General features: G+C 33.0%; 2 protein-coding genes and 2 long non-coding RNA genes across 4 annotated transcripts; 1 reads left to right on the top strand and 3 right to left on the bottom strand.

Moving 5' to 3' along the window:
• Window positions 1-3,231: 3,231 nt before the first annotated feature.
• Window positions 3,232-5,235, bottom strand: LOC122586126. The gene is made up of 4 exons (XR_006321876.1): window positions 5,198-5,235; window positions 4,919-5,006; window positions 3,932-4,017; window positions 3,232-3,758 (listed from the first exon to the last, which is right to left on the bottom strand). It is a non-coding gene; the product is annotated as an uncharacterized LOC122586126 (long non-coding RNA).
• Window positions 5,236-5,388: 153 nt separating this feature from the next.
• On the bottom strand, window positions 5,389-6,354 carry LOC122597033. The gene is made up of 3 exons (XR_006323405.1): window positions 6,334-6,354; window positions 6,075-6,252; window positions 5,389-5,551 (listed from the first exon to the last, which is right to left on the bottom strand). It is a non-coding gene; the product is annotated as an uncharacterized LOC122597033 (long non-coding RNA).
• Window positions 6,355-8,282: 1,928 nt separating this feature from the next.
• Window positions 8,283-12,154, top strand: LOC122578062 (monocopper oxidase-like protein SKU5). Its single transcript, XM_043749933.1, has 9 exons — window positions 8,283-8,548; window positions 9,036-9,145; window positions 9,379-9,649; window positions 9,734-9,872; window positions 9,972-10,338; window positions 10,438-10,803; window positions 10,884-10,962; window positions 11,574-11,773; window positions 11,863-12,154. Exons 1-9 carry the CDS (start codon window positions 8,405-8,407, stop codon window positions 11,963-11,965), a joined length of 1,779 nt encoding a protein of 592 aa, XP_043605868.1. The 5' UTR covers window positions 8,283-8,404; the 3' UTR covers window positions 11,966-12,154.
• A 3,315-nt stretch (window positions 12,155-15,469) lies between these two features.
• LOC122594371 (uncharacterized mitochondrial protein AtMg00810-like) lies at window positions 15,470-15,872 on the bottom strand. The gene is made up of 2 exons (XM_043766841.1): window positions 15,700-15,872; window positions 15,470-15,608 (listed from the first exon to the last, which is right to left on the bottom strand). The coding sequence occupies exons 1-2, from the start codon at window positions 15,870-15,872 to the stop codon at window positions 15,470-15,472; spliced, it is 312 nt and encodes a 103-aa protein (XP_043622776.1).
• Between the last annotated feature and the right edge of the window lie 4,973 nt (window positions 15,873-20,845).

Here is a 20,845-nt window from a genome sequence, read left to right as displayed (position 1 = left end):
AAAAGTAAGAGATCCAATTTTTTTTTTCTATTAAACTTTTATTAATAATAGAAACTAACGAGGAGCTAGAGAAAGAGATACAAATATTATTATTTTCTTACAATTTTCATATAGATATGGAAATATCACGTTTATATACGAGCTCTAGTTTATATAATGAAATGTAAGATGTATCCATTATACTCTTCCGTCTTATATTAAATGTCCAATTTTGACTTGTCAAGTCTTTAGCTTTAAACTTTAACCGTGAAAATATTTGTCTATATCATATAACACTTCGTATAAAATATATAGACGGATTGAATTTTCTTCATCGATATAACTTTCGTCAACTATTATATAAAACAAAAAAAGATATGTATGGTCAAAGTTGCAAGTAAAAGACTTGACAAGTTTAAAATTGGATATTTAATATGAGACGGAAGAAATATAAAATATATCGAAAATAGTGAAAAGATAAGGCTGCTTGTATCTTCAACCTAGTCGGATCGACTTAGAACTCGGACCACTTGATACAGTTTTTTAAAGACAATTTCTTGGTCCTATACACTTCAAGATTCATGTGTCCCCTCTTTTTAATTACTCACTTTTTCTGTTATTGTCTAAATTTATTACTTATTTAAATATTGTTTACATCTTATTTAAAGAGAGTATTATATGTGGATTAGAAGTTTTCTTGGTTCTATGTATATCATTTTAACTACGATTGAAAAGACAAATATAGAAGATACATAGTAAAGTATTGCGAAAGCATTACTTATATATGAAAATCTTACGCACAAAAATATATTAAATCGAATGATAATTTATTGTCTAATAGCTGTAACATTATTGTTGTCGATTCATTCGTCTTGTCGTGCTTCAAATTGAAACTTTCAAACTGAAAAAAGTTAATATATATTTCACCATCCATCGAAAACATGTACGTACGTGATTGAACGTTAGTACAAACAAGTTACCGATCACACCATGTCCTCTAACTTTTTCACTAACCAAGTCCATGAAGTTACAAATAGTCAAATACAAACATGAACATAGACTATTTCAATTATATCAAGATAAATAAATTAAAATCCTTTGTTGAAGAAAATTTTTAAATAACCTTATGATGTGTTTACTTTTACATTTTTTTCCTATTCAACTTTCTACTTCTAATTTTGTGGAATAGTGTGGGAGTTTTTTTTTATCTCCAAAAATAACTACTAACACCGAGAAAACACTTCATGTGACAACCAAATAACCCTCACATATATATAATCACTGGAGTTAATGCAAAACGCTTCACAATTATACATTTTTTATTTAATTGGAAAAACAAAATCAAATGACACAATTGGATGTATACTATTCAAATTTGTCTCCTACGAGCATGGTACTCGTGCAATGCAACGGTAGTGGTGGGGAAGGCGGTCTAGTGATGTCGGTGATGGTATTATTCGTGGTGGTGGCGGTGTCAAGTGGTTTAAGTTGATGTAATTATGATAGTGGAAATTTTTAGAAGATAAAGACTTAAAGTGTTAATTATTAAAATAAAAGTTTAGAGTGTAAATTAATTCATTATGGGCTAAACATAAAAAGTCAAGGATAATTCAAAGGTAGAATTACCTAAAATAAAAAGAGGCTTTTTCTTTATAAGGGAACGAGCATGGTACCCGCGCAATACGGCGGCGGTGGTGGGGAAGGCAGTCTAGTGGTGTTGGTGATGGTACTATTGGTGGTGGTGGCGGTGTCAAGTGGTGTAGGTTGATGTAATTGTGATAGTGGATATATTTAAAAGATAAGGGCTTAAAGTGTTAATTACTAAAATGAAGGTTTAAAGTGTAAATTAATTTATTAAGGGTAAAATATAAAAAGTAAAAAGCATTTTTGGTAATTTAAAAGTAAAATTACCTAAAATAAAAATGACCCTTTTACTTTACAAGGGAGTAAAAATAGAATTAGAGATATAGATTAAAGTTTTTCTTTGATACCACCATACCAATAATGATCGTGGCCATTAGAAGTCTCAACATACAATCATGCGGCGTTAATGCAAAAACGCTCCACAAATCATACAAATTTTTGTACCAAAAGGAGAACGACACGTATTGAACAGAAGAGTCACGTCGAGGCAGGATACAAAACTGGATTTTTCATGTATAGCAGTTGCACGTAGACCAAAACACTCTGGTTACCAATACCGTGCAATATTTCCTTTTTAATGGAGAGTGGCCGGGGTCGACTCATTCACATGATGGCCAAATAAAATGTTCATTATGATCAAAACGTTTCTGCCACACGGGGCAAAATGTTACCTATCCAATCCAAAAGGAGGTCCGCGTGAATAAAAATTAATTAATTACATTTATACATACGTACATACAATATCACAATTACATACATCAGAGCAGGTTCGTAGCTTGCACCGTATGAGAATGCCATGCGCCTAAACCTCCGGCTTTGACTTTGACTTATGCTTGGAGCATTAGCCCGATACGTAACCGTCAATCAAGCATTCAAACCAAATAATAAATAATTAGATAAAATATAAATTACTAAATCAGCTGGGTCCTACATGAGCTGTTAAATCATGTGGCTCTATCAGATATAAATATCTTTTTTATATATATGGGGGCATTCTATTTATGGTTATAAAATCCCCGCCTTGTTTATACTCTTGAGATAATACGAGTAATGTTTATAGCTACAGTACAATTTTAACATTTTTTCGTAATTAAGCCACAATTGGATAATGTCATAACACCTTCAGATAAATGGGGTGTTTGGTATTGCGATTACAAAACAAAATCTACATTTTCAAAATAGATTATGCATTTTCAAAACGCAGTTTTGAAAAAGCATGTGAAAAAGCATGTAGGTACATGCTTATCTAAAACTGCGTTTTCATAGCCAATAATCATTTTTTCATACAAACACTATTTTAGATTATTTGCGTTTTACAAACGTAATAATCAGATAATCACTTTATAACCCAATCCCAAACACCCTCCAAATTTATAATGATTAATGAATCCATACTAGATTTTTATCCTGCAGAAGACGCGGGTAATTTAAAAAAAACGATTTGTAATTAGTTGATTATGTTAAATAAATGTTAGACTAAATATTTGAGAGATAAATAATGTAAAACTAATGAAATAACATTACATATAAATTGTTTAAGTAGGAGTTCTACATTGGATATAACAATAGTAATTAGTAAGCATCATAATGTCAAACCTGGAATTCTAAAGAACTTATTATTAATTACACAAATTCAATGAATATGAATCCAAAAGCTTCATTCAAACCAAACAAAAAAAAATCTAACAAAACTATATAAAATATAGAAAATTACATCTAATGGATACAACTTAATTGGTTGTTTGCTAAATAAAACAATGATTTCACTGAGCCTGTAGATTCTTTGTTGCAGCCTTATTGTTTTTCTTGAAGAATGTTTGTTGCTTGACATCAAGCTTTGGGGTGATTTATTTGATCTACTTTTTGAAATAAGCAACAAACTACTTATCAAAAGGAGGAAAAAACTTACATCATGAGACTCCTATTTCTTCTCAACTTTCTCTTCTTTCTTTGACTCAGCTGCTGCTGCTGCAGGTGCAGCACCACCAACGGCTGCTGCGGCAATGGCAACATCACCACCGCCTGAAGGAACTGAAGCCAACTTTTTCCTTCCGAATGCAATCAACTCAATAATATCTTACCCTTGACCTCAGACAAGAGCAACTCAATTTTATCATCATCAACATCGACTCCAACTGCACATGATCAGATTTTAACTTGTTAAGACATAAACCTGACCATCTCATCAGCAATTTTACATAAACGAACCCATCTTATTTTCTTTAAAACTGAAGTACAAACAAACTAAGCAAAAACTTGCTAACACAAGTGTCACCATTACGTAAGGACACAACTATCAAACACTCACCATTACGAAAGGCAGCTTTTCCGCACTCATTTCACCAGCTAAACATAAAATACTTTGATCCTTATACACCTAATAAAGCCACTTTGCTAACACCAAAAACTATTAGATTCTCATAGTTAGAAGAAATATCCCACCATATATTACAGTATTATCACAACCGGCCAAGTAGAGAAAAATAGGCGACAAAATGCTCTAAACAATATCTAAAAAATCCATCCACTTACTTAGGCACAACTAAATGTCTAATCATAGCTAAATGTCTAACCATGACTATTGCCGCTTCCTTAGCGGGAGCAGCTTCTGCAGATGGAGCTTGAGCAGAGATGCTCACTCCAGCAGCTTTACTAGAGAAACTACATAATTTAATTTCATAAATTAAGTAGCAAATCTAACATATATGATCAAAGAGGAATCATCACAATTAACAGTTGATGCATGAGTTTGCATTAGCCAGGTAACTATGAAAATGCAAAGTGGTTAGTTAGTCGTCATGGCTTTAGTTCATAATGGTAATTAAAATAAGGGTGGTCATGTATGTTTTCCCAGGAAAATTTTAAATTTCCATTATATTGGGATAAAGAACTAAGCCGCAAAGATATCAGATCCTATTTCTTTTGATATACCACAAAATATTTAGTTGATTACTTAACAGGTAGCACAAATAGACCGCATTGGTTGCTAATTAAGATAGTTAACCATGTAGTGTTACTTATTCTTGTTACTTGCTTTTGGATACAATAAACTCAAGACTCAAAGAGGTTTAAATACTACCACACTTGGAAACTGACACATGAACAACATTTGACCTATCAATTCTAACTTGACATTTTTCAAACTGGAGAAATTTTCAATGTTAACCTAAACCCATTTTGCCTCCTCAATATTTGAGACTTATTATTATTTCAGTCATAGAGTAGTAAAGAAAACGATGCAAGGCATAATTGCCCTAAGAAAATATAAACAATCTTGAAAACTGAAAATACATACCTTGTCTACATATGTATGACATGATTGTGTTCTCATTCTTTAGGAACATTTGCATCAAAGAGGATAACCTTCATTTGAAGCACAAAAACTGTGACATTTAAACATCGAACATGCATGAAACTCTGAAATAAAAGAATACCTTTATATGAACAATTTACCCATCCAACCCATTTGACCCTTTTAAGATAATTTCTAGCTACATTGAAGTATGAACCATGAGTATATAGTTGTCATTTAGGTACTAATTATTATTATAAAGCTTAAGCAAAATGATCAAACCTTTCTAGTGTATGAACCATCCAACTCTAGTCTTGAACCCGCAACACTAATGAGATAATGTACAAAAATCCAAGAAAGTTACTCATCAATCCATTCAAATCTCCAAAACCATATCCATTTTTCAAATATATTTTTTACACAGATCTTAAAACATACAATTAGCCATTCACTGCCAAAAGTAACATGGGAAGTTAACATATCAATTACCCTTATCCTACACCACTGAAAATAACATTTAGCATGAACTGTTACCCAATATGGGACGATTTGAAAACCCAAAATAACCAGCATGTACACATCTACACTTCCCAGCTATATCCGATGTGCACAAGTCGAATATTTTCATTTGGAGACCTGTATACGGAGAAAACTACTATTGACTATGTCATATGTAAAATAAAAAATCACACTCTGAAAATCTATAAACGACATATCACCTTTTACATAAAAAATATCACTTAACTTCCCAGTCCAACAGAAAAACAAAAAATTCAAAAGCCATTAGTGCTTAACTTAGACGACCCAATTTATTTATCTTAAAGGCAACCCAGGCTTGAACCTAAATGGCTCAAGTCATCAACTTAGACAATTGTGAACCCTTTACTAAATTATCAAAGGTATCAAATCTAATTTAGTCTAATGTGATGATAATTTAGTCAGTGACTCAAATATAAATCTTTTTAATAGCCCAAGCCATTTAGACCAATTAACCAACCCACCCATTTTGCCACGTCTTTAAATACACAATGCATCAATTCCGTTATATAATGATTATATGATCATTAATAACTTATACTAATAACCAATTATCTTCATTCCATTTGCTATTCCAGTCCATTATATACCAACCAAATGCACAAACTGAACAGAATCATACCTGTAATTTGACCCCGATACTATGCCCTTTTTTCCACTGTAACGGGCTCATTGGCGAGCACACTCTCAAGATGATAGATAAGTTCTTTAGCTTGACAAGATCCAAATTCATGGTCTGCATCTTCATTAAACCACACCAGGGCCGTTTCTTTATCTTTAACTGTTGACCCATCAATCATCTGGTACAATATTTATAAAAAAAAATTACTTACACAATCTTTTTAACACAAACTTCTGATTCTAAGTACTAAGATTATTACCTCATTTTAATCTAACTTTGAAGATCATAAATGTCGCATTCTCTACTTGATATCACCCAGCAATCTACCTGCAACATAATGATAGCATTATAAATAGGAAATTCTATATAAAAAATTAAGTAACACCATGTGACAGTTCTTTACACATTGATACCCAACAAAATGCATTAACCTGCATTACAACTTTTAAAATACGATATCTGTTGTTAAAGCAATTATGCATACATATATCTATCGCGAATTAACAAACTAATAACTTATAGCATACGAATGACACAAAAAATTAAACTACACAAATTGAAAACCTAATTCGACACATACCATGGGCTTGTCAAAAAACAGTTTCCCCTGCATATGTGTGAAAGCATTAGTAGCAGACAAAACATCCTCAAAAACAACCCAAGCCTGACCTTTATGTTTCAATGTTTTGAATGCTAATATCTCCGTTGTCTATCCAAATCTTGATAATACTTTTGCCAATGAATTCTTTAGCTCTGAAAAAAAAACATGTTTATTCATCACGTTTATATTAATACAATAATAATAATATTCATTGAAGCATTTTATCAAACACTTGATATTCATATACAAATCTGAAATTTTTAAATAAGATAACCTATATCAAACCTACAAAATTCTTAGAGGAAATCAACAAAGAAAGAACCCAGTTTATATTGGACTAACAAAATTCTCCATCATAAACATACCAAAATAATATTTGGCCATATGCTTGACTTTTTACATAATGTAGCTTTTTAAAATCCATAAAAGTACATCAAAAGCTAACAATAAAAAAAAACTCATATACCTTTTCATCAACATCATCTTCAAGCTGTAAATCCCTTTATTTCTCCATGCCTAAAAAACAATGAGAATATTGTTACTTATGAACTCGAAAAATTAACTTCATCATTTATAAGAAGTATAGGTTGAAACTATATAAGTAATAGTTATTGCAATCTACTTCATAACTTGGTGTTTCAAGTGAACAACCACAACAACAACACTGCTAATCTCTTTGGCTTCCACTGCTCAACTTTCTTTGTATTAAAATACATCATCTAAAAAAGATTAAAAGCCCATATCTTTTATATATATATAGAAATTATAAAAAACCCAAATATTTAAAAAAAAATCATTTCAAATCTCTATATAATATAAGATCTAAAACAAACCTTTTAGCAATTGATTAATTAACTTACCAATATGTAGATGATGAATATTGATCCTTTTTGAAATGAATTCCAAAATACAAACCTGTAAAAGCAAAAATGAAATGTGTGTTATTTTGATGGGAGAGAAAAGAGCCTGATATATATTTATCTATATTCTTTTAGTATTTCTATCTCTATTCTCTCTTCATTTCCCACCACTCAATGTACACATTCAAATTTTGAAAACCTGTGTGATTCCCCCGCCCAAATACGCCTCCCCACACACCAAATACACCTTAAAATACCTACAACTTGACATTATAAAACCTATGTGGAAGAGCTCTTTGGTTGACACCTCAAACTTGTGATATCACATGAGTTTCCTCCTTTCATATGAAATGGGGGATTTTAAAATTTAAACAAGACAATCCAAATAACATTATTAATATTTAAAAAAAAAAGGGATACAACCAAAAAACAAAAGGTTATTTGTTGTTTGATAACAATGATGACCTAGATTTTAAAGGACAATCCTTAAATGGTCCCTAAATTGCAATGGCTATTTTTCTTTTGCTTCCATCCATCCAATATTTTATCACCTTTTCTCCATGCATGTTCATGTTCAAATGATAATATGCCAGCCAAGACCACATCTATATCCAACTCATTTTCCTTAACTTTCTTGCATTTTTTGTCCCCACTACCCCCACCCTCAAATACGCAAAAAAAAAATCCACACAATAACCAAAACATATTATACTCACTTAAACACATACATATAGTCTCTCCTCCCCCACAATTGTTTTTTGCACTTTCTCCTCTCTTCACTGATAATGTAAAACCTTAAAAAGTTATACATATAAATTTTTTCCATTCATTACAAGATAAAAAAAAAAGTAGTTTTCTTTTATAAATTTATGGCTTCTTCTAGCTTTCTCTATTGTCTCCTTTTAATTTACATTTCCTTGTTTGTGAGCTTCACTTTAGCTGAAGATCCCACTGTTTCCTACAAATTTGAACTTACCTACATTACTGCTTCACCTCTTGGTGTCCCCCAACAGGTACACTTACTTCAGTTTCTTATTTGATAAATTTTATTAATTTATTACATGGGCTAGTTATATAGTAGTTTGAATAAGTGCTATTTCCCCAGTGATTTTTGGCCAAAGATTTATGGGCTATGTTTTTTTTTTTTTGAAATTTTTTGGATTTCTCAACATGGGTTTGCTAAAAATCACATTTTTATTAATGGGTAGCCTTTGGATTTTGAATTAGCAGTAGTTCCCAAGTGGGTTTTACTCAATGGACAATGGCTACCCAAATACATACATAAATCTATACTGTATGTATATCTGTTAATTTTTCATGTGGGTTATGTTTTATTCATGATAAAGTTGAATGAGTGTGTTTCAAGATTTAAACTTGATGCTATCTTGTATCAGATCTTGGAAATGTATATACAGAGCAATAGTAGATATATTGAATATTGACAAATTTAAATGTTGTTCTAAATCTTGACCTGCATTGTATTGAATCTTGGTTTTTTAGGTTATAGCCATCAATGGAAAATTTCCTGGCCCTACTATTAATTCAACAACTAATAACAATGTTGTTGTTAATGTGAGGAACAAATTAGATGAAGATGTCCTCATTACTTGGTAAGATCTTGTTTATTGTTCTTCAAGCTTCTGCTAAAACTAAACAAAATGGAGCCTTTTGTTGTGTGTACAATGTGTTAGAGTCAGACAAGTTTTTTTTTATATGTATATAATGTATACTTAAATTTGGGTCGTTAGTGAATCCGGGACCTAAATCACTAGCTTTACCGACTTAACTATTTTATATCGTGAATCTGAAATGGGAATGTTGGATTATGTATTGATTTAAACAGGGCTGGTGTACAGCAAAAACGGAGTTCTTGGCAAGATGGTGTTCTTGGCACTAATTGTCCAATTCCCCCAAAGTGGAATTGGACTTATAACTTTCAAGTTAAAGATCAAATTGGCAGCTATTTTTACTTCCCTTCGCTAAATTTTCAACGAGCTTCGGGTGGTTTTGGTAGCTTCATTATAAATCCTAGGTCTGTTATTCCAACCCCATTTGATAATCCGGCTGGCGATATTACAATCGTGATTGGTGATTGGTACATTAGAAACCACACTGTAAGTTTCCAGTGAAAATATCTTCTTCAAAATGAAAAGTAAATGTGTGAGTGTAGATTTAATTCTCCTTTCCTTTGTTTATAGGATTTAAGGAAGACCCTTGATGCTGGTCGAGCACTTGGCATGCCTGATGGGGTTCTTATTAATGGAAAAGGCCCTTACAGATATAACGATACTCTTGTCCCGGACAAGATTGATTATGAAACTATTAATGTCGAACCAGGTGAGTAGTACATGAAGGAATGTTTAAATTTATCAATCTTGTTATTTGATATGTGTATCATATCGTTCTGAACTAGTCATCTTGGTTGACTTTGAACAGGCAAAACTTACCGTATTCGTGTAAGCAATGTTGGTGTGTCGACTAGTTTGAATTTTAGAATTCAAAACCACAACCTACTATTAGCAGAAACTGAGGGCTCATACACTGTGCAACAAAACTATACTAGTTTAGATATACATGTTGGACAATCATACTCATTTTTAATTACCATGGACCAAAATGCCAGTAGCGATTACTATATCGTTGCCAGTGCTAGATTCGTGAACGAATCCACCTGGAAAAGGGTTACTGGTGTTGGGATCTTGCACTACTCAAACTCTAAAGGGAAAGCCTCAGGCCCACTTCCTGACCCCCCTCAAGATCAGTTTGATAACACTTTCTCTATGAACCAAGCCCGGTCCATCAGGTACGGTCACTTAGCATTCCATAACTATAATGATCCATTAATGGATCGATATCCTAGTGATGTTTTTTTTATTCTTCCTGGCTGATTGATCTTATGCAGGGGGAATGTTTCAGCTAGTGGTGCCCGACCTAACCCACAGGGTTCTTTTAAATACGGTTCTATTAATGTAACCGAAGTGTATATACTTAAAAACAAACCACCCGTGACCATTAACGGGAAACGAAGGGCTACACTTAGTGGGATCTCATTTGTGAATCCTACAACACCTATTAGGCTTGCTGATCAGTACAAACTGAAGGGAGTATATAAGCTCGATTTTCCTACCGAGCCCCTTACAGGACCACCGAAGATGGAGACATCGGTTATTAATGGAACCTATAGAGGATTTATGGAAGTTATATTACAAAATAATGAGACGAAAATGCATAGTTATCATATTGACGGATATGCATTTTTTGTAGTCGGGTATGAGAAGCCTTTCATTTTATTTTTATGTTGTTTTGCGTTAGTTTGCTTATCTAATTTTTAGTTCATTTTAATTTCAGAATGGGTTACGGTGAGTGGACAAATGATAGCAGAGGGACATACAATAAATGGGATGGCATTGCTCGTGGTACCACACAGGTATTTCAAGAATCATTGGCATAAATTCGGTTTCGAACTAGCTGATGTGTTTTGATTTCTGTTTTCTAACTTATTTGGTTGCTGTGGTTTTAAGCTGCCATAATCAGTTACTGATGTTCGGTTGAAACAATACTATATATATCAACACTTTCTTTCTATTCCAATCCAAGAGAGTTTCAGCTATACTTTACAAACATTAATTATTTACATCCAAATGTGTCCTGTCAAGTGATTTTAAAAAGGTGTTTTCTGTTACGTTTAAAAAGTGAGCATGTGACTATTGAGTTTTAAGTTCCTCAATCAAGTTCTAGTGTTCGGACTTCGGATATAGTGAAAATGATAATGGTTGGTTTTGGTGAAGTTCATCAACACTTTTATGACCATTTGAATAGTTATTTATCAAATTTTTAAATACTAATTAGATCTTCTGATAGATAATTGATCACTTGATCATCTGGTTATCGCAGCTTTGATTAATGGAACCACATCCAAATGATTCTCCTGCTGTCTGTTTCGTTGCAACTGTTTATCTGATTATTCCATAATCAATTTAAATATGGCAATGCATTTCAGCTTCAAAAATGCACATCTGAAACATACTTTGTATGTAGGTTTTTCCTGGAGCATGGACGGCTGTTTTGATCTCTCTAGACAATGTAGGAGTATGGAACCTAAGAACCGAAAATCTTGACTCGTGGTATCTTGGTCAAGAAACCTATATCAGAATCGTTAATCCCGAGAAAAATAACAAGACAGAGTTGCCAATGCCTGACAACGCTCTTTTTTGCGGGGCCCTCAGCCGATTACAGAAGTATGTATACTTGTAACAGTCAATTAGTCCCCATTTTTCTTATTTTCAAACTGATAGTTCTGATCCTAAATACTGGTTGACATTTTCAGGCCACAAGATACTTCTCCAGCGACATCCATTAGGATTTCCGGTGGCGGGTACGGCTGGGTCGGGATGATGATAATGATGCTATCGAGTGGTCTCTTGTTCTGATTTGATTTTTGCTAAAGCTTAAAGTGGATGATGACACAAGATCTTAACTTATGTTTATTTCTGAAAACTTTCCAGATGTTTCGGTTGTAGTGAGTAATCTGGGATTTATTTCATCATTCTTTAATTTTTCATTAATTGCAATATGTAATGATTTATACATTTGATTTTAAGTGGATTTTATTGAGCTCATATATGATTATTACTCAAGCCCTGGACATTCTTATTGATGACGTGAGCATATATTAAGAAAGGGGATAAACAGCCTTTTGGAATAAACTTGAAAATGATCCAAGAGATCTAAAGATTTGTTCGAAGGATAATTGATGTGATTTTATACTTGAAGTTTCTTTTAAATGATTTGAAGTTTTGAACAATCTTTTATCACTCGATAACGGCGGACATAACTCATTGCAAAAATAGATGAGGCATTAAAGTCGTGCCGAAAAATTAATGGAAAGTACTCGTATAGTCGTATCAGAGTGAAGTGTGTAGCAGAAGAGAGAGAATCTGAAGATCCAAATTGCTATAGAGGTCAGCATTTTGGGTGATTTTATGATGGCGTTGGTGGTGGCGGAAGGAGGTAGAAGACTACGAGAGATGGGAATAGACGACATTAGTTTACACGAATCAAAGAAGTATTAGCTTTAACTTTGTAATAAGTTTGAAGAAATGGTAACCCAATTATATTGCTATAAGTTTTACGGAGTGATTTCCTGTTAAAACGTTTAATAAATTTGTTGCACTCCTATGTTTATCCTTAATTTTAGAAACGTTATTATTTTTTATGTACTACGCTCTCATGTATTCATAGTTTTGATTTTTGAATGCTATATTTAACAAAATCTTACACAATAAAATATTATTTCATGTTTGACAAAATTAGTTGAGGTTATGGCTGTGGGTTGGGTTGGGCCTGGAACTTAGGGCTTGGGCGAGAAGTTGAGGAACCTTTTCTTTCACTTAACTTTTATTTTAGAAATTTGTTTATCGACTTCTAAAAAGTTTAAGGCTAAATTTTAACACCTTATAACAAAGTTGCTTTCTCCTTTTATAAATATACGAGCTTATTTTCAAAAGCCCAGCTCCTTAAAGCTCATTTAAGGTCAGTCGATTGTTGGAAACGTTGTTCATTAAGTTATTAAATCATCAAAGAACCACACACAATATGTAAGAAATCTGGGTCGGTTACATATTTCTAGCGAAAATAGATATGAATATATTGATTGAAGTAATTTGTATCTTTTCTATTCACAGATTGAGTAATTTGTATACAGCCCATTTAGCCCACCTTTTATGGTCCATAATCAATTTCCACCATTATCACTGCCTCACTGGTATTTGAGTTATTAATATAGTGTAGGTTGTTTTTAGTTGTCGCCTCGGGTTGTAAATGACTAAATGATGAGTATGTCCATCATATTTTTCATTTTGAATGGTTGTATATATATTTTTTAATATAATAAAAGAAAATTACCTTTTGAACATTAAAAAAATAAACAAGAATATTACCATGTTAAAAGTTCCAGCTATAAACAACAAACTTAGCTATCAACTAATTTCCTTAAACATATCTATTTTCCGATAGATTAAGATTTGTTACCGTAAAACAAGTATTAAAGTAAAATAGATAGAACAAGATCTTGACTTTTGGATCATAATAATATTGATGCACGAAGATTCACAAAATCCAAATATATATATTGATGCACAATGATTTTCATGATTCACAGTGATTTTTAATAAGGAATAACATATTCTTTTATTTGTTTTACTTTAATACTTGTTTTATTTTACCTAAAACCTCAATAGATTTTCTATATATACTCTTACGTAAAAGAGAAACCCCCTTCCCAAATCTCAAATTACAACTCCAAACTACTAAAAATATTTCTCTCATTTATTCATTAATTTAAACATCTAATACGACCACAACCCGTCGCCATCGCCACCGTCGCTACCATCCCGCGCCTCTATCACCATTACCGTTATATTGTACGGGTATATGACTCGTTTGAGATCTGAGTTAATGTGGCAATCTATTAGACTTTGACAAATTTGCTAATTGTTATTGTACACTTCACAATGTACAAGAATAGCACAATCAAGAAAGTCCAACTATTCTACTGTTTTTACACACACACAAAATTACCCTTAGAGTTAATGTGGCAATCTATTAGACTTCGGCAAATTTGCTAATTGTTATTGTACACTTCACAATGTACAAGAATAGCACAATCTAAAAAGCCCAACTATTCTACTGTTTTTTCACACACACATTTACTCGTACACAATTACTCCTATTAATCTTCTATTCTGGAAAAACTATGTTAATCAAACACTCGCATAATAATGTTTTAAAAATTGGATCAAACACTGAATTGACATCACAAATTAAATTTAACGAATTCAATCGGCGAACGGGTTGGACTGAGGTTGAACCAGAAACCAAAAGAGATACACAACTTAAAGTTCAATATTATAATGTTTTAGCATCAATCAATCTATAATAACCAAATTCTAGTATGATAATTTAAAAGTTAAACAAGTTATGAGGTATTCATATTTGAACACGGGTTGTGTTATGAGTTAATGAATGGATATTAATATAGTATGATAATAATGAAAATTAAAAGAAAACTAGCATCCACACCCGCACAATTGAAGATACAAATTAAGATAGATATGAGTTAAGATGTCTTAGTTAAAGATAGAAAAGGTTATGATCAGGGGCGGAGCCAGGATTCCATGAACAAATGTGCAGATTAATACAAGAATATGTACCAAGTACCAGATTCAATCAAGAAAACAGAATGAGCGAAGGATTTGATGTATTATATAGAAACTAAAAGGTTTTAATACAATAGAAATAATACTTAAACATAAAACTAATTTAGGAATTAAAAACTAAATAATCAAAAGAAGTTTTTGGAACAAAGCCCTAAATGATCGATACAAGAGAGAAGATGCCATAACGGCTCGAAAAGGACGTAACAACTACTGTCTATCAGGGAATATTCAAATCCCTAGATACTAAGGTAGGTAGCATACATAGGCAGACAGGATCTAGATAGCTCCTTCCATTTTCTTCACTTGACAGCTTTAGTCCCTTCCTTGTCAGCATTTAGCTAGTCCTCCTTGTTTATTTCCTAAAATAAAAAAATTGAATAAGTAAGAATTAAGTTGCATAAATTAACATCCCCCCACAACTTAATTCTGGAAAGGGTCAAAAATACATAGTCTTTCACAGTTTGATTTGTGTTGAAGTTGTGTGAGTCCTTTGATGAATATATATCAGCAGTGTTGTTTTCTGAACTTTACCTTAAAGATTTCAATGACACCTAAGTTAACATTTTCTCTTGTAAAAAGTAAGTCAAGTTCAAAAAAGTGTTTGGTTTTTTCATGAAACACAAGGTTGGCTGCAATCTTAATTGTAGCCTTGCTATCACATAGAACAAGAACATGGGTGTTGTCATGAATTCCTAAATATCTAAGGATTTTCAGTACCTAAATGACTTCACAAGTAACTACAGACAGGGCCCTAAATTCTGCTTCAGCAGAAGATCTAGAAATGGTGCCCTGTTTTTTACTTTTCCAAGAAATGGGGGTACTACCAAGGAGAATATTAAAACCAGTGGTGCTTTTCCTGGCAGTAGCCTTTTTGGCCCAGTCAGAGTCAACATAAGCTTTAAGGGAGAGATTGGTGTCTCTTTTGAAGTGGTGATCCTTTGAGATACCTTATAACTCTCAATGCAAGTTTTAAGTGAGACTCATAAGGATCATGCATAAACTGACTTAAAATATGAACAACATAGGATATATTTGGCCCAGTGAGAGTAAGATAGATCAATTTCCCAACAAGTTTTTGATAACCATTAATGTTATTAAGGGGTCTATCAGAATCATTCATTGAGGAGAGTAATAAACTAGAATCATTTGAAGTTTGGCATGGTTTGCAACCAAGAAGGCCAAACTCAGAAATAAAGTCTTATAAAGTTCTCATACAAGCCCTAAAGGTATGTAAGTTAACTAAACCCATACAAGGATTTAGTTAACTTACATACCTTTGGGTCAGATCTTGAGTGATATCTAGGAGGTTAAACCATGTAAACTTCCTCATCAAGATCACCATACAAGAAGGCATTGTTGATATCCATTTGATATATAGGACATTGATTAGAAACAACTACAGTTACAAGACATCTAATGGTGACCATTTTCACAACAGGGGAAAAGGTCTCATCAAAGTCTAATCCATGTTTTTGGGAATATCATTTGGCAACAAGCCTGGCCTTGTATCTATCCACTTCACCAGTGGATTTATACTTGATTTTGGACACCTACTTACACCAAATGGGTTCCCTATTGGGTGGAAGGCCAGTCAACTCCCAAGCTCCATTATTATACAAGGCTTCCATCTCAAAGTTCATAGCATCAACACAAAGTGGATCTTTGCTAGCCTCCAAGTAGGAAGAAGGTTCATGCAATTTGTTCAAGTTGGACACAAAACAAGCATTTTCATAATTAAGTCTAGAATAGCACACAAAGTTGGCTATAGGATGTTTAGTTTTGGTCTTGGTTTTATTAGTAAGCACAAACATCAAGGTTTCTAGGAGTTCTAATGGTTCTAGAAGACCTTCTTAAGCTAGTGTTTGTTGGTTTATCAACCCTTTGAGCTTGTATGACAGATTCAGATTGGGATATAATGGTGTTGCCTTCAGAAGTGTTGTCTTCATCCATAGGTGTTTTGCACCACCAGGATCCTCAATAGTCACAGTGGGACCACTAGAAGGATTACTGCCATCATCATGGGATGCATGATTATGAGCTCTCTCTTCATTATTGGGTCTAAGGCCATTGGTGTTATCATTTTCAAGAAAAATAGAATCAAGAAGAGGAATAAAATATCACTAGTATTGAGCAAGTGATCTTCCAGACAAGACATAAGATGGTAACCTGTTAATAAGGTAAGTGACAATCATAATACAGTCATACAAGCAACCTCACTTGAAACATAAGGGCTCTTGCTACATTGAGCAAGTGCCTATGTTTCCTTTCAATTACACCATTCTGTTGAGGAGTGTAAGAACAAGAACTCTGATGATTAATACCATGCCTTTTAAAGAAAAAATTCATTTTCTGCTTTACAGTCACTTCTAAAAGTTTTGACAGCTTTATTAATTTGATTTTTAAGCAGACTTTGGAAGTATTCAACATTTTCAATGGTTTCATCCTTCTGTTTTAACAAACACACCCAAACACCCATGCTGCAATCATCAACAATAGTCAAAAAGTATCTAAACCCTTCTCTACTTGTAAGGTCCCCACAAGTCAACGTGAACAAGTTCACCAAGCTCATGACTTTTGGTTTTGCTTAAAGGAAAAGGGTCTCTGGTCTGCTTGGCTCTATGACAGACTTCACATGGTGATGAAGTTTGTTGAAGATCTAAGTTAAGTTTATCTTTAAGGGTAGTCATAATAGGGTCAACAAGGTGTCCAAGTCTGTTATGCCATATATGTCTAGACAAGTGGCACACAACTTTCACATTGTTACACACAGGAATATTACCTCTAAATTTTCTTTAAAATACATAAAGTCCACCAGTCTCATTACCACTCCCAATCATTATCTTCGACCTCAAGTCATGTATGTAACATTTATTCTCATCAAATGAGATAAACAATTTACTATCCCTAGCCAAACAATGCACATATAACAAATTAACACAGTATTCAAGAACAAATAGCACACCAAATAGAGTGACCTTATCAGTAAGAACAAGATCACCAATTTTTAAGATCCTGGCTTGGGTTCCATTTGGATGCCCAACATTAAGACCAAGATTAAGACCAAGACCAGAGATGTCTTCAACATTAATAAGGTATTTATTATAACAAGTAAGGTGCTGGTTAGCACCGGAATCAACAATCCAACCAAGGTCTATCATATTTTTAATAATGGTGGCATTAGAACAAAAAAACGTATCAAGATTAAAATTGAAGAAATAATTAGAATTGAAGAAAGTACCTGCCATGTTGGCATGAGCACCTTTGTTTTGATGTTTTTCACTCATGTTCAAAAGACTCATCGGTCTAGCATACTGATCACTTGTAAGGGCGATAGGACTAGAGGGATTGGGAGAGGGTGCTCCACTAGTTGAAGCCACAATAGAGCCAACGACAAGAGAATAAAAAAGCATGACATTGTTATTAGCCAGAGGCTTATAAAAAGACTAAGAACCATTTCTTCTAGCCAAAGTATCCCCACCATAACCAGGTGGATATCCAACAACTTCATAACATCTATCAACAGTGTGACCAAATTTGTGACAACCAGTACACTTAAGATTGGTGTTTGGACCTCTTTTAGGTTCAAAACTTTTATGCTCAGAGTTTTCGTTATTAAAGTTCCTTTTACCAGTCTCAAAAGATTTAGAAAGAAAGGCACTGGTTTAAGGTTTAGGGGCAGTCTCAGCAGAAGGTATACCTCTGTGAGACTCCTCCCTTGATATGATAGCAAAAGCAACTTTGACACTTGGCAGAGGGTCTCTAGTTAAAAGATTGCTTCTTATAGGTAAGTAAGTTTCATCAAGACCCATAAGAAATTGCATCAACTTTAAAAGATCTTGGTGATCTTGAATTTCTTTTGCAGCATTACAAGTACAAGTAGGAAGCTTAGCAAGAGCATCAAATTGTTTCCAGAGAGAGTTCAAATTGTGATAATATTCAGAAATAGGTCTGCCAAATTGTGAGATAAAGTTTATTTTATGATGAATATTAAAAGTAATAGAACCATCAACCTTTGCATAAGTCTCTTTTAATTTCAAACAATTTTTGCATTTTTTGAAAAAAAATTAGCCGAAATACAACTATTCAGTGACACAACCAAGAATTCAAGACAAGACCACATAATTACATCTATCCCATTGTTTGGTAAAGACATCATTTTCATAAGATTTCACACAAACACCAATAATAAAACCCATCATATTTTTAGTTTCAAAGCAAGTTTCATGGATTTTATAATTTTCAGTTCCTTTCAGTTTAAAGTTTATCAAAGGTGTTCCTACAATGTAACTAGCATGTAGATACAACCCATCACCAAAATCAAGTTTACTTATCAAAGTAGCAAAGACTCTTTCTTCACTTTGAGATTCATCATTTCTAGGATTAACATTCCTAAGATTTTCATCAGGAGTATCACCATAGTAGCAAGAATTTAAACACAGAATCACACAAATAATAAATACAATAGAAGAAACAGAAAAGCAACCTAAAGAGCAACCAAGTAAGGAACCAGATTCAAGGGACACTCAAGTGCCAAGACAAGTGTCACTAGGTGTTATCTCTTCTACCAAGTAAAGGTTAGAATAGCCATAACAGGATAAATATAATAAGCAGACATAAAATGAGCAAAGATTAACCAAGCAAAAAATATAGCAAGCAACAAAACCAAGGTAACTTCTAAGAGCAAGAAACACAAACAGAAGGTAAAGGGACCCCAACCTATAGGTTAAACACTCCACACTCAAAGCACTCCAAGCATTAAGACATTTGCTACAAAGAGGGTAGGGAAGAAGACTTACAGTGGGGTTGCCAACAGTAATTCCTAGATTCAAAAAGGGGCAAAGATAATATAACAAGGGTTTTTGATAAAGGGAAATTGAATATTCCTAAATCTGAAGCCAGCTTGTGAATAATTCAAAGATTGTTTTGATTTAGAAAGATCAAATAAATCAAGAACCAATCCGCTGCTAGTGGCAAAACATCAAACCCTAAAGAGAGGAGTCCCACAACACGGGCACAAAGAGAAACAGGAAATAATAAAGGGAAAATATAAGAATCAATCAATTTTAGTATAAACCCTAAAGGATAATACCCAAATCGAGATAAAATATAATCAATCGATTATAACTCCTAAACCTTAGAAAGGATCGAAGTAATAATCAAGATAGATGCGAAAACAAGTAACCTGGCTCTGATACCATGAACAAATGTTCAGATCAATACAAGAATCTTGACCCAAGTACCAGATTCAATCAAGAACACAGGATGAGCGAAGGTTTTAATACAATAGAAATAATACTTAAACATAAAACTAATTTAGGAACTAAAAACTAAATAATCAAAAGAAGTTTTTGGAACAAAACCCTGAATAATCGATACAAGAGAGAAAATGCCATAACGGCTCAAAAAAGTATGTAACAACGACTGTTTATCAGGGATGTTCAAAACCCTAGGTACTAGGGTAGGTAGCATATATAGGTAGACATGATCTGGACAGCTCCTTCCATTTTCTTCACTTGACAACTTTAGTTCCTTCCTTGTCAACATTCTTCATAGCCAGTCCTCCTTGTTTATTTCCTGAAATAAAAAACAGATTAAGTAAGGATTAAGTTGCATAAATTAACACTTCACGTTGACGGGGGTCGAATAACGTAAAAATTGTTGTGACTATTTGGAAAAATAAAGATATTTCTAAACTTGAACTTGTTATCTAAAATTTAACTATATCATAACTTATATTTAACATATAAAAATCTAATACATTTTATTAAAACGTTTGAAGAAATAAAAGGTTATAAATGGAAAATCAAAATAAACCTGTCGTCTTGTTGATATTAGTCAAATTATACATTTTTTAAATATTTATTTTGAGGCTAATATCCGTTAATTGCATACATTTTGTGTCCATTAATTTATTATAATTTTGGGTTAGTTATTGTTTTGCACAAGTATCTTGTAGATCTCTTATGTGATTTGGAGTTTATGGAGCTAAATTCACGCTAAAATAAACAAATGAAGACTTAAAGTGATGATTAAGTAAAGTGGTCTTACTCGGTTATTGCTCTTTTGAGAAAGTCATGGAATGAAGCTAAAAAT

The sequence above is a fragment of the Erigeron canadensis genome, chromosome 1 (assembly GCF_010389155.1).
Source record: "Erigeron canadensis isolate Cc75 chromosome 1, C_canadensis_v1, whole genome shotgun sequence".
Lineage (NCBI taxonomy): Eukaryota > Viridiplantae > Streptophyta > Magnoliopsida > Asterales > Asteraceae > Erigeron > Erigeron canadensis.
Note: the sequence above shows the minus strand (reverse complement) of the source record. Positions and strands in the feature narration are given on the sequence as shown.

What these genes read in the sequence shown, in the direction of transcription:
- LOC122594371 (XM_043766841.1), bottom strand. Translation starts at nt 15,872, where the DNA reads ATGAATGATTCTGATAGACCCCTTAATAACATTAATGGTTATCAAAAA. An exon ending in CTTGCATTGAGAGTTATAAG is followed by an intron (nt 15,609 to 15,699) that starts GTATCTCAAAGG and finishes GGCTACTGCCAG; the next exon opens with GAAAAGCACCACTGGTTTTA.
- LOC122578062 (XM_043749933.1), top strand. Translation starts at nt 8,405, where the DNA reads ATGGCTTCTTCTAGCTTTCTCTATTGTCTCCTTTTAATTTACATTTCC. An exon ending in TTGCTCGTGGTACCACACAG is followed by an intron (nt 10,963 to 11,573) that starts GTATTTCAAGAA and finishes CTTTGTATGTAG; the next exon opens with GTTTTTCCTGGAGCATGGAC. An exon ending in GCCCTCAGCCGATTACAGAA is followed by an intron (nt 11,774 to 11,862) that starts GTATGTATACTT and finishes TGACATTTTCAG; the next exon opens with GCCACAAGATACTTCTCCAG.